The sequence below is a fragment of the Sus scrofa genome, chromosome X (genome assembly GCF_054392235.1).
Source record: "Sus scrofa isolate SSC_HxYL_T2T_F1_AM1 chromosome X, Sscrofa_HxYL_maternal_Yorkshire_Landrace_v2.0, whole genome shotgun sequence".
Lineage (NCBI taxonomy): Eukaryota > Metazoa > Chordata > Mammalia > Artiodactyla > Suidae > Sus > Sus scrofa.
This window is the reverse complement of record NC_139401.1, coordinates 17,783,074-17,795,431: the sequence shown is the minus strand read 5'-3', so window position 1 is coordinate 17,795,431 and position 12,358 is coordinate 17,783,074. Positions and strand designations below refer to the sequence as shown.

Sequence of the window (12,358 nt, the reverse complement as noted above, 5' to 3'; positions counted from 1 at the left end):
ATTCCTTTTTTCCCCCTGTAATCCTACCCAGTTATGTGGGGCTCTTTCTTGCAGCTCTGGTTGTAGGTCTTCTGCCAGCTTCCAGGTGAATCTCTGTGAGAATTACTCGAGATGTAGCTGTGTCTGTGATGTACTTGTGAGGTGAGGTGCGCTCCACATCCTTCTCCTCGCCCATCTTGGTATTCCTCCCAGGAAGGTTTGCGAGATAGATGTCTTCCGTGTTAAGCTGTCCACCTCCAGCTCTACCCTCATTTTTCTCTGGAAGCTAACAGTGGGCTTTTCTAAATGAGCATGCAAGGAAAAGTTTTTACATTCTTAAATTCACAATGAAGAGTAAAATATAGGTGGCACTGGTTATGAAAATGTGCACGGAAGACGGGAGACATGGACTCAATTTCCCATTCAATTGCTCCCCTCCTGTACTTTCTCTAGTGCTTTCATTTGCCCTAGGCCAGGGGTAGGCAAGTAGATTAATGGCTTCTTAATACTTCTTTCTGGTGGTGGGCTGGGGAGAACATTTGTCTACTAGAGCCTGCAACTGCAGTAGCTCTCTTGGTTCTTATTCCCTTAAACAAATGAAACGTAGACCCCAGCCTGAAACTTGAAAGGAAAGGAAATATAAAATGGAAATCTCGCTTTATAGCATCGTAGTAACCTCTCTCTCCCTGTCTTACAAACGTAAGTATTGGCATCACTTTAAGCCATTATCGGCACTGAGCATAAAGAACTGCCAAGAAAAAAAAGGGAAACAAAGAATCAGATTCTAAATAACCTGAGGTCCGTTCAGGTGCTGTTTCCTCTGAGGAGCCTTCCCTGAAGCTCCCTGGCATGATGAGCGCCTTTCTTCAGAGCTCCCATGGCATTGTGTTGACATTACCTGCTCCCTCATCTGTTTCCCTTATTAGACTAGGAAGTCCTTGTGGGCAAGGACCACGTACCAGTGCTCTCTGAATCCCAGGTTTCATACAGCGCCTGGCCCTCAGCAGACTTGGTTGAGGGCTTCACTACTAAGCAGATCTTGAAGGCAGCCACCTTCTAGGTTCTGATCTCAATCCCCCAGCTTCCTCCTTATAGCCTCCCCTCCAAAAGAGGTACAGTGCTGCTGCCGCCACAGGCTCACTTGTCTGAGCTTCATTAGCCACTCCCTCCTGGTGGACGCCAGGGTATTCCAGCTGTCCAAATAGAGAACCTACAGGGAAGCTCGTTTGTGAGCAAGGCTCCGTCTGATAGGTCCGTGTGAGTCATGGCCACCAGATGGCAGAAGTGGCATGCTGATGCTTGTACTACTAAGCTACTGTTTCTTGGACAAGGTTAAAAAAAAATGTCACTTTCTAATTTTAATTCTGCACTGCATGTTTTTAATTCTATGATGCCTATAATTCCTGTTTATGGCTCTCTGCAGTGCTATTAAAACTACTACACCCAAGATTTGCTATTGAGACAACCACAAAGCAAGCCAGTCTGCGGAGGGCAAGATGCAGCTCCCCCCGTCTTCCTTCCAAACCCCGGGAGGCCCCGTATCCCTGTCTTAGCCCCCAGGAGGGAGTTCTGAGCAAATTGATATTGGCACTTGCTGTTCCTCAGTTCTGCCATTAAGTCCAAATCTGACAACGCAGTGAAATGTGATAGCTTACAAGCAGCTTAATGTTATCTGGTTGAATCTGGAAAACTCTAATCAGAGATGACTTAGGAATAATAATAAAGGGATAAAAATAATTATGTCTAAAGGGCTAACGTTACTCAAGCTCTCTAATGATGGGATCAGAGAAGGTGTTTAGTGCGAATGATCAGATTCCTCTGTCCTCATTGTCTGCCCTCGGCCCCCCCAACAAGTTTTCTCGAGAATCTGATTCAGTTGCGCAAACGTTCATTGAGGACTTACTGTATGTCAGGTTCACGGCAAAAATGCTTTGAATAAAAAAAAAATGATAAGCTATCATCCTTGCCCTTGAGTTGCTCATGGATCAGTGGTAGAAGACAGGCCGGTGAGTGGTGCGTTATGACAGAAGCTTCTAAGTGGCCCTCTGGGAGGATGCACAGGCCGTGAAGGGAAGGGCCGCTGATCCAGGCTGCGAACGAATTGCAAGAGTGTGACGCTTTCTGGAAGGTGGCTGGCACTAAAATTTGGGAAAGAACGTTTCAGCCAACCATAGAATCGAAGTGAATGATAAGAATGCCAGAGGCAGCTCAAGAGGATACTGACTGTTACTCTTCATCATAAGGGTCACAGTTTCTGCTCGTAATAACCAAGGGGAATTTTTAGAAGCAGTTGTGTTTAGGGATATTTTAGGGATATTTTAAGTTATCTCTTTCATTAAAAGGGAAACAGACAAGGGATGGGCAGCACATGTGGGGAAAAAAAGCTGCAAAGGACACTTGTCATTTTGTTTCTCCATCTTGACAGTGACATTAAAATATACGATTTGAATTTCAGTACCCTTGCAAAGTACCATTCTTTAAAGGAGCATTGGGAATTTGGAACAAAGATACTGAATGTACAGACTTCATACGTCTCCCCAGCAAAAATCTCAAGGCCAAAGAAGCTGGCCTGCCAACTTCTGATACCAATGTAGGGGGCAATCAAAGGAAAATGCCAGGTTTTCACTTCCTTGTCCTAATAAGAATGGCTTTGAGGCATCAAAAAGTAACCAGTGGAAGAAACGGCTGTATCTTCTCCCTTGACCGCTCTGTGCCTGGCGCTGGCTTTCTCAGGGGCTGTGCGAGAACTAGAAATACTTGTTGATGTCCCTGAGACACAGTGTCTGGTGCAGACGAAAAGAGCTTTGGCTGGGGGTCCAGAGGCCTGGGTCTGGGTCCTGGCGCTGTACCTGACCTGCTGTGTGTGACCCTCAGCACGCCTCCTGACCTCTCTAGGCCCCGTGTGCTCTGCTATAGAAGGGACCAGATCCCTGGTTCTCATCAGGAGCACAAGAGCCCCCCACACCCACCCCGAGGGAAGATTTGGTTGTTCTATGACTGGGCTGGAGCCAAGGATGGCAGCCGACCTGTAATGCATAGGACAGTCCTGAGCAGTGAACCGGTGCCCCAGGTCCCACAAATGTCCCCCCAGAACTTCTGAATCGACTTCGAAGTCAAACCTAATTGTCTTTTAATTCTAATGCAGAGGGTTTTGGTTCTGGCTCATGTTACTATGTGCTGAAGGCTCCAGTTTCGGGGGCTGTGTCCTCCTGCCCCCGACTCCTTCACCCCTACGTACGTTTGGTTCAGAATGCCTCCCGTCTTTACCTGAGGCAAACCTCCTTCTGGTAGGCACAGGCAGCCATCTGCCCGCCTCATTGCGTCGCCCCGTGCAGCCGTGCCCAGGCATTGGCACGTTACAGATACTATTATTATAAATAGTTTTCCTTTTAAATTCTCATTATGATCATAGACAGGCCCTAATGCTCTTTTCAATTTTAGCAATATGCAAGTTATAATCATTACCTGTGAATTTCCTTGCAGGGTAGAAAAGGTTGCATTTCAAAGCACTTGCTGTAACCATGGGACAGAGAACACCCCCTGGATGGGACAGACTCCAAGTCCCCCCCCGCCCCGACCCAAAGGCCCCCAAGCCCAGGGCCAGTTACCTCTGCGCAGGGCTTGCAGGCTCTGCCGGGCGTGGCGGTGTAGTTCCTCCACGCAGGGCGGCCTGGTGGCCGGAAGGAAGATGTTTCTCTGCGGGTGCCACGGTGCGCGGTAGTACACGCTCAGCTTGCTCTCGACGTCCAGGTTGGAGACGGCTGTGGGACCAAGAGGGAAGCCGAGCATTATGTGGCGGAAGCTGTAAAGTGCCTGTGGCAGAGCCTGGTGGTGGGCAGGGGGCCAGGGGCGGCGTCTGGGTGGGGGGGAAAGTCCAAACTGCTGCTTCCCCTGAGGAACTCGCTTCGGGCTGGTGACAGGCCTGACCTTTGCAATATAGACAGGGACAGCCTTTGCCCCGAAGCCAAGGGCGGGGCGACCCCAGGACCCCAACCCTCTGCCCGGCACTGGCCAGCTTCCTCTCCATAGCTTCACTTCTCACACTGACACAGCTGCTCACCAACCCGGACAAGCCCCTAGCTGGCCGTGCTTTGGGGTGGAGTGGGGTCCTGCCTTCCAGGAAGGCAGAGGAGCGCCTCGGGAGTGAGCGGAAAAGCTTGCCCCCGCCCCAGTCTTCTGGCCTCAGGGCCTCAGAACTGTAGTTCTGCCACGCGCCCCCGAGGCCCACCTGAACTTTGCCCCTCTCTTGCCATGCTGTCTGTCTCCTGTGACCCCTGGCCTCTGACCTCACCCTTCCACCTTATCCTGCCCCTCTACTTGCCATATCCATTGCCTGCCATTTTTCAAAGCATCACTCGGCTTCCCTAGTTTGGTCCAGGGACAAACTAGCTTTGTCCTTGAAACTCAGCCAAGAGATCAAGGAAGAAGGCCTCCTTCCACCCAACACAGGGTCCGACCCGTTCTGTGGTCTTCATGTGCACACTGAGCCTAGGATGGAGACGACCTGTGAGTCTAAGCCAATCCGTACGGAAGGCGCTGGTCCTAAGCACGAAGACTCTGATTCCACAGTTGCTGCACGGAGGAACTCCTGAGCACCTGGGCAGCCTGCCAGCCTCAGGAATGGGGCGCCCTCACCCAGTCTGCTTTACCCACCAGCCCCACGATCCACTCTGCTTTTCCCAGTCTCATCACCTTCTAATGCTTTTCCTCTTTTTCTCGGCGTGTGATTTGGGGGCATTCTGCCCCAGTGTTCATTCCTGTGCCCAAAGAGACTTTTGCTTCCTCTCTGATCCTTTTCTTTTCGAAGTCTTGGGGCTAGACCAGAAGACTCTCACAGCCCTTCATTCCCTCAGCGCCAATGACCAGAAGCTCAGTCGGGGTGCTCTATTTTGATAGCCCTTCCAAAACCAGGTCAGGTGGCCACTGCCCTTCCATCTTTGTGTGGGGAACGGCTGGGTTTCTGCTGTTCACCTCCTTGCCTATCTGAAGACTCATCAGAAGTGCTTAACAAAAACACAGCTTCCAAGGCTCCAACCTAGACTTCCTGAGCCAGAATTTCTAACAGAGAGGCTTCATAATCTCTATGTTTATTTGAAAAATGCCCCCAGATTATTTTTTATCATAAGGCAGGATGAGAAACACAAGGTGTTACCTGATGATGCCTTGGACTCTCTCATGGGAGTGAAGGAAGGTGGGCAAAATGGCTGAAGGGGAAAGGACGAGAACTGCTGAAAACAGAAACATCCATCCGCCCATGGAACATTTTCCAAAGAGCCAATATGTCCCAGTTACGGTGGCAGGTGCTAGGATATAGCACAGAAAAACAGACAAGAATCCCTGCCTTGGTGGAGTGTAAGTTCTCTGGTTCTGTGCAAAAAAAATGGTTTAGGTGTGATTCTGCCTGGAAGCAAACAGGTTGGGAGAGGTGACCTCTGGCAGATTCCTCCTGTTTTAGTATTATCTGATTATCTGGGAGGGTCTAAGCCTTCTAGACCTCAAAGGCCCTAAGCACTGTCAAAGCTTATAGTTCCCACTCCTCCACCTCTCCCTCTCTGCAGTAGGTAATGCCAAATTAAACAAATTAGCCTATCATAAATGAAATATAAAGAAGTTGAGCAAATATCAGGTTATTTTTTTTAAAAAAAGTATATATCGTGGTGTTCCTGCTTTGCTGATGCCCTAACCACATTCCTACTGTGCCTATGGGGCAAGCCAGCACTGAGTTTCCGGGCTGCTCAATTCTGCCTGCTGCTCAGGGCTGTGGATTCACAGATGCAAAGACTAACGGGTGAGCATGGGCAGTCAAGTGGGTCCTGGGAAGAACCAGCTCTCACAAAGGCAGCCTTCATGGCTAGGAACCCTCGCATCTCCCTGTCCAAAGTCTTTCCCTTTGTCTGCTGAGAAACTGTAATGGATTTCTGCCACGCATTAGCAGGTAAACATTTCACTCATCAGCTGCTCCCATAGTGTTGGTTTATCTCATAGACAGGGAAGGGAAAGAAAACTCGTGTAATGCTTGTGCTTTCACTTTTGTCCTTTCGTTTCAGAGCAGTAACTAGTACTATATGTCCACCAGAGGCAGGCACACAGGCACTCATGGAGCTCTTCTAGGGAAAACTATCCCATTTTCGTTGCTTAAAAAAATCGATTCCTTTTCCCAAGTAACAGTTCAACAACAGTCGAATCCATTCATTCATAAGCTCGCTGTGCCACTGCCATTGCAAGGTTGTCCCACATCTACCGGTTAACCCTGCCCCCTTTTCTTCCCCATTTAACCATTTTACCATGGCTGAGCCATGCGAGATAACCAGGTTTAGTAGCCTTAATGTTTATTCTCATAAAAATAATACAAAGAGAAGCAAGAAGCTTTCTCCTTTGCTTATTTGGGTATATCCCAGGGCCCCTCTAGTAGGCAGAATTCTAGGATCACCCCCAAGATTCCTGCCTACTTGTGCGTGTAACCTGTATTGTCACCTCCCCTTGCACATCGGTGGAACCTGTGAATTACATGGCAAAAGGAATTTTAAGATCCGCATACAGGTGACTTTGAATTAGTCAAAAGGGAGATAATTATCCTGGGTGTATCTGGCCGAATCAGGTAAGCTCTTAAAAAAAATAAAAATAAAAAAATAAAAAAAAAGACAAGCAGCAGCAGAGACACAGCAGACACTCTGTTGGCCTTGAAAACATAAACTGCCACATTGTAGAAAAGGCCTTGTGGCGAGCAGTGTGGAATGGCCTCTAAGAGCTGAGGGCCTCAGTCCTACAACCACAAGGAACTGAATTCTACCAACAAACAATGAGCTTGGAGGAGGCCCCTGAACGTCAGATAAGAACTCAGCTTCAACCAAAACCTGCAGCCCATTGGGACCCTGAGCGGAGGACCCAGTTAACCTATGTCCAGACTCCAGACCCACAGAAATGTCAAGATCATAAATGGGTGCTATTTTAAGCTGCTACGTTTGTGGCAGTATGTTGTACGATACTAGACAACGCATACACCTTCCCACTATTCTATCTACTTCCCTAGAGCCGGCTGCTTGCCTTGCCTAGTGTTTGCCCTCTTTTTCCTTTGTGATTCCTCTGCAAGGAAGGGGCAGGTAATGGCACAGGTTACAGTGGGAAATAGGGCTATATGTTTCTCGTTTTTATCTCCTGTAAACGATGTATCATTCCTTCTATCCAAGACTGTAGGCTCTGGCAAGGGAGCTCCAGCCATATGCCAAGCACAAGGCCACGTGCATTATATTCCTGCTATCTTCACACAACCCAAAGATTAAAGTATTGCTCCCATTTTATCAATACGGAAGCAGAAACCCAGAGAAAGTGCATAGAGTTACAAAGTCACACACCTGGCGTGTTGAAGATGTGCGGTTAGAAACCATCTCTGGCTTCTAAGCTGCTGTTCTTTCCCAAAGCAATGCTGAGCTGAGTTTGCCTAAACTAAAGCTATGGGGCGGGGGGGGGGGTGGTGTGTGGAGTAGCTGGCTGCCACATACAAAGTATCTAGTGCTTCTCAAAAAGCAAAATAAAGAATTCATAACTGCTACTCTCTGTATCCTCCATAGCATTAGGCGTAACCAAGAACTGAATGAATCTTTCACACAGCAGATGTGTCATATTCCAGAAACACAAAGAGCACTACACAGACAGCACCAGACCAAACTGCCAAATGAAGATGCCACGGTACGAAATGTCCACAGGGCAGTGAAAAGTCCTTCTAGACTGAACTGAGACCATCCCCCCTGGTGAATTCTGAGGCTAATGGGACTGCCTAGACCTTGATTCATAGGGATGCAGTGAAAGCATGGATATAGTTACTGGGTTCATCGGAAATGAGCTGACTTGGAAACGGAGGAAAACGGGTGTGCGCCTCTCTCTTGGAAGGTCAGGTTCACTTCTAAGGCCAGGTGGAGGCTCGGGTTTAGGAACTCTTGGGAAGGGGTAAAAATCAGGGGCAAATATAATCTTGCCCCCAGCCCCTCCAGCCCCCAGTCTCCCCAGTCTGGAGTTGGTATTCATTCAGCCCTGCCTTTGCTGGCCTCATTTAAGGCTTTATTGCCCTTAAAAGGAGTGCATAATGCTCATCCTGGCCTCGCTTCCTAGCAAGCCCCTCTACCTCAAGTCTCCCCACCTATCGCTGGCCCTGTCCTCAAGCTACTCCTTCTTCCATCTCCCAGGCTCTCAAAGAATTTAAAAAAGGGAAGGTGACAGCTGAAATCAAAGTCTGAATGCTACATGTGAAAATTTCCCCCCAAATGTGCAAACTGATTCAGAAATGGAATTTCAGACCCTTCGGGGGAGGAAAGGGATGTTTGAAAATGCTCTTACAGTGCCTAGAGGACTGGCTACTCACATGTCCCTTGCTAGCCTGCCTTCCACCCATCACACCCACCCCCATCACAGCTTGCTTTGCCAGGAACACAAACCATCCATCCTGATGCCCTCTGACAGAAAGCCAGCGAGCAGTGTGTTAGCACATTACTATATTAATGAGCATCTGAAATCATGTCACAGATATATGTCGGCGGTCTGCGCTCTGGGTCCCTGCTGTGCTGAAGCCAGTCCTTAGCAGTCACCAGCTTGGTAAGAAAAATGGAAATCTACTCAGGATCTCTGTTCCTGCTGCCTGTCTTCTCAGATCTGCTAGGGAGCTAGGGAGGGGACTTCACCAAGCGAAGCTATTCATTCTCGCCTGCCCTTCCTTGGCAACCAGCGCCTTGCCCACTCTGCGTGGCAGCAAAGAGGAGGGAGCAGGGCAGGCAGCACCAAGCCTTCTGCTACCTGCGGAGCAGCCCAGAGCCGGAGCCAGGTTCCCACAGCCTGTCCCTGCTGGGCTCCCTTTTCCATAGGAGCACAATCATTCAGACCTGCTCCCCACTGTGGACAAAGCCTCCAACACGGACCTCCTCAGCATCGGCAAAATCTAGGCTTCCTGACAAGTTCTAGCGCTCACAGACTAGGAGAACACGTCTGTATTTATTTATACACTAAAAGGACAGAGAATGATTGATTTGCCCATATAAATAATTTCTCCGACTTCTAAAACAAAAAGATGCTTCACACTAGAAGTAATGTTTAATTCTTGTTGCTACTGTTGTTTTAATGTCTGACATCATGTGGAAAGACCCCCAGAAGCCTGGGTTCTACTCAGACTTCTGCGCCCTTGGGCAAGTCACTGAATGGTCCCAGGACTCAAGTTCCCCATCGTTACGAATCCAGTGTGGACTCTCTGCTGAGTCCTCTCTGCTCCGTTTATGCTTCTGCTTTCTACCGGTCACCACAATTAAGTGAGGTTGCAACCTCCATCCGGAAGCATCCTGGGGGAAAGACCCTGGGCTCTGGGGTGGGAAGATGGGGATTCAGCACAGCAGCAGTGGATCCAGAACAAGTGACCGGACTCTTTGGGCCTCTGTACCCCCTGCTCTGTAAGTGGGGATTCTAGAGCCTTCATAGAATGGTTCTGAGGATCCAACGAAAGAATCAAGTCCTTGCCATGTCCCTGCTTTCTAAATATTCGTTCCCTTTGCTGTGGTGGGGACAGCAGAAGGTGAAAAGGCCAGGACTGGGGTCCAAGTTCAAAAGACGCAAGTTTGGAGATCTCCCACTTCCTTTTTTCGTTATTTTCCTGCCTTCATGGTAAGTGAAGTGTAAACAAAAATGAGGCTACTGGAGCTCCCTCTTGGTGGGGGGGGGTAGGGGGTTGGAGGTCTTAGAATCTGGGAACTAAAAAGAAAGGTGCCCACCACCGGGGCACCTGTCACCTCTCTGACAGGTTTGATGTCCCCAGTCTCTGATATTGGTTGACCTGGGTACCATTTATTGTAACGACTTGGCAATCCTAATTCTGAGTCACTGTCAGAACTGCAGCACTATACATTCTCCTTGGAAACGGCTTATAATTTTCTTGTTTATCTTTGGGTCATTCTGCTGCCATGTTCTACACCATGCACTTCCTCCAGAATGTAAGCACAGAGCCATCTGTCACAGCTCAGCTATTGTTTTCAGAAAATTTCTTTAGACATCGAGCAGAGTCATTGAATTTTACTGCTGAAGAGACCTCGGAAATTATGGGGTTCTGTGTTTTTTCAAACCGCAGGGCATGACCCTTTAGTGGATTGTGAAATCCATTCAGCAGATCAAGAATAGCATTGCTAAAACAATGAAACACAAGAGCTGAGAATGGAAAATAGCAAAATGCACTGCATGTAGTACTGCTTCGTGGAGCCATTGGTTCTGTCACGTATGTTTGCTTCTGTGTGTGTACTTGTGTGTGCCAGGATGTGACGTAAAAATGGATTGCTTGCTCTCAGTAGCAATCAACACACTGAAAGGTACTGTTTAAGACACCCCCCCCCTCCTGCACTGATGAGGAAATCCAGGTTCAAAGCTCAGGTTTCCAGACCGCAGGTCCATGCACTTCCCTTGGCAACCTCTTCTTCCCATGCCCATGTTTAGCGTGGCCACTGCGCCCTTTATCTCTCCAGGTGGCTGTTGGCTACCTATCACATCTATCATGCTGTCCTTCCAAAAACAAAATCCAAAACACACTACATACAACACACATTTTTCACCTGTTGTCTAAGACACCAGCCCTCTTAATTTAAGGATGCCAGAAGCACTTCAGCCCAGGAAGCAAAGAACAAGTGTCCTAGGGATGTAGCTGCTCGCAGTCAGCAGACCACATACTGAATAGCACTACTTTACGGAATGCAAGACTGAGGCAACAAGGTAGGGATTAGACTGAACAATGTCAAATTAGTAATAGTCAGCTTTTTTCCTCTACAAAACCCATCTCAACAGCTCAATCTAATAATCAGATCAGCTCCAAGGTTAGCTTTACTAGACAGGCCATAATGTTCTCAGACAGTGGTAAAACACCTGCATTTCAGCAACCCGGACTGAAAGTGACCAGCCCATCACCACATCATCACATCTTTGTGCCAGTTTTCAAGACTTGCATTTCTGAGCTTACATCAGAGTGGGAGCCTGGCTCCACCCTTGCCTCATGAGCCCCACACTCCTTAAAGAGACACCAGCAGTTTTACATGTTTGCAGACAAGTACAGTATAGAAAAGATAATACCGATCAGAAATAAGGAACTTGACCTCTCAGGAGAACCAAATGGACAGTGAAGAAATACTTCCAAGATTCAGAAAAGGGTGACTGTCGCAAAGCTATCTGCATTATTTGCAAAGAACCAGGTGAGGTTGTTTACAGGGAAGGCTTGAGTATTAGCTTTTGGTTGTTTTTGGTTCCTTGAAAGTAGGAAGATGGAGAAGAAAGAAGGCGCTCTCCAACACAAAGATGAGTATGATGTTTCAAAGTCCCTTCACGCCGGCTCAAACTATAGATGTGATGTTAGGAACACACGTACCTTTGACATTCCAGGGAACAAAGTGGAGCTGGAGTGGGAAAGGCAGATCAGGAAAATCATGTGAAAAATCTCCTTTCTATTCAGCAGACACTGCTAACAGCCACTGGATGTTTCCAACATGGTGCACAGAGACTCTCTGGCTCTCTTGGACAGATGCCCTTGGCTTGGTGAAATCATGAAGCAGTAAGGTAATTAGCACATGACAGCTACATATATATGCCAATAAGTCTATTTTTCTAAGTAGAGGCTGCTCTTTTTTTTTTTTTTTTTTTTTTTTTTTGTCTTTTTGCCATTTCTTGGGCCGCTCCCGCGGCACATGGAAGTTCCCAGGCTAGGGGTCCAATTGGAGCTGTAGCCACCGGCCTACGCCAGAGCCACAGCAACACAGGATCCGAGCCGCGTCTGCGACCTACACCACAGCTCACGGCAACGCCGGATCGTTAACCCACTGAGCAAGGGCAGGGATCGAACCTGCAACCTCATGGTTCCTAGTCGCATTCATTAACCACTGCGCCACGACGGGAACTCCAGTAGAGGCTACTCTTAAAATTTACTCAGAGATTGTCAGCAACGATGGAAAATTTTAAAATACTTACAAAGGGCCCCACATACCACACCTCCTCTGCACTTAGAATTATTACTTACTTGCTAATTAGTATCTTTGTAGGTAGAGAAGTGATGCCCTTTACTGGGCCAACAAAGAAGCTATAAATACATGAGCCTACAAGCCAAAAGGAATTCTTTTCCAAGGACCTTTCCACCCCCAAAGCCTAGACATTTATAATGACTTCTGTGCTCTCTGTAAAAGACACAACACGAACTGTATAAGTGGGGAATACCTAACACGTGATATGTTAAATCTGGAGTCAAAAAATATGTGCTATCTTTTGCCTCAACTCACCGGAGTCTAGCTGGATCTGCAGCGATACTGTGAGAGGCCCACTCTTCATGGGCAGTGGCTCTTTCCCCTTCTGTCTGCCCATGGAAAACAGGCTCTGAAAA

The 12,358-nt window shown here is 48.0% G+C and overlaps 1 protein-coding gene across 5 annotated transcripts in view; it reads right to left on the bottom strand.

The window, feature by feature from the left end:
* Positions 1-12,358, bottom strand: part of NHS (NHS actin remodeling regulator) — a 490,359-nt gene that overhangs the window by 55,143 nt on the left and 422,858 nt on the right. For all 5 annotated transcript variants that reach the window (XM_085008588.1, XM_005673460.4, XM_001924471.6 and 2 more), the window contains one exon: positions 3,588-3,740. Coding sequence is in view for 4 of the 5 variants with exons in the window: in XM_005673460.4 (XP_005673517.2) it covers positions 3,588-3,740 (153 nt within the window). In the remaining variant the exon portion in view is untranslated. The remainder of the gene's footprint in view (positions 1-3,587; positions 3,741-12,358) is intronic.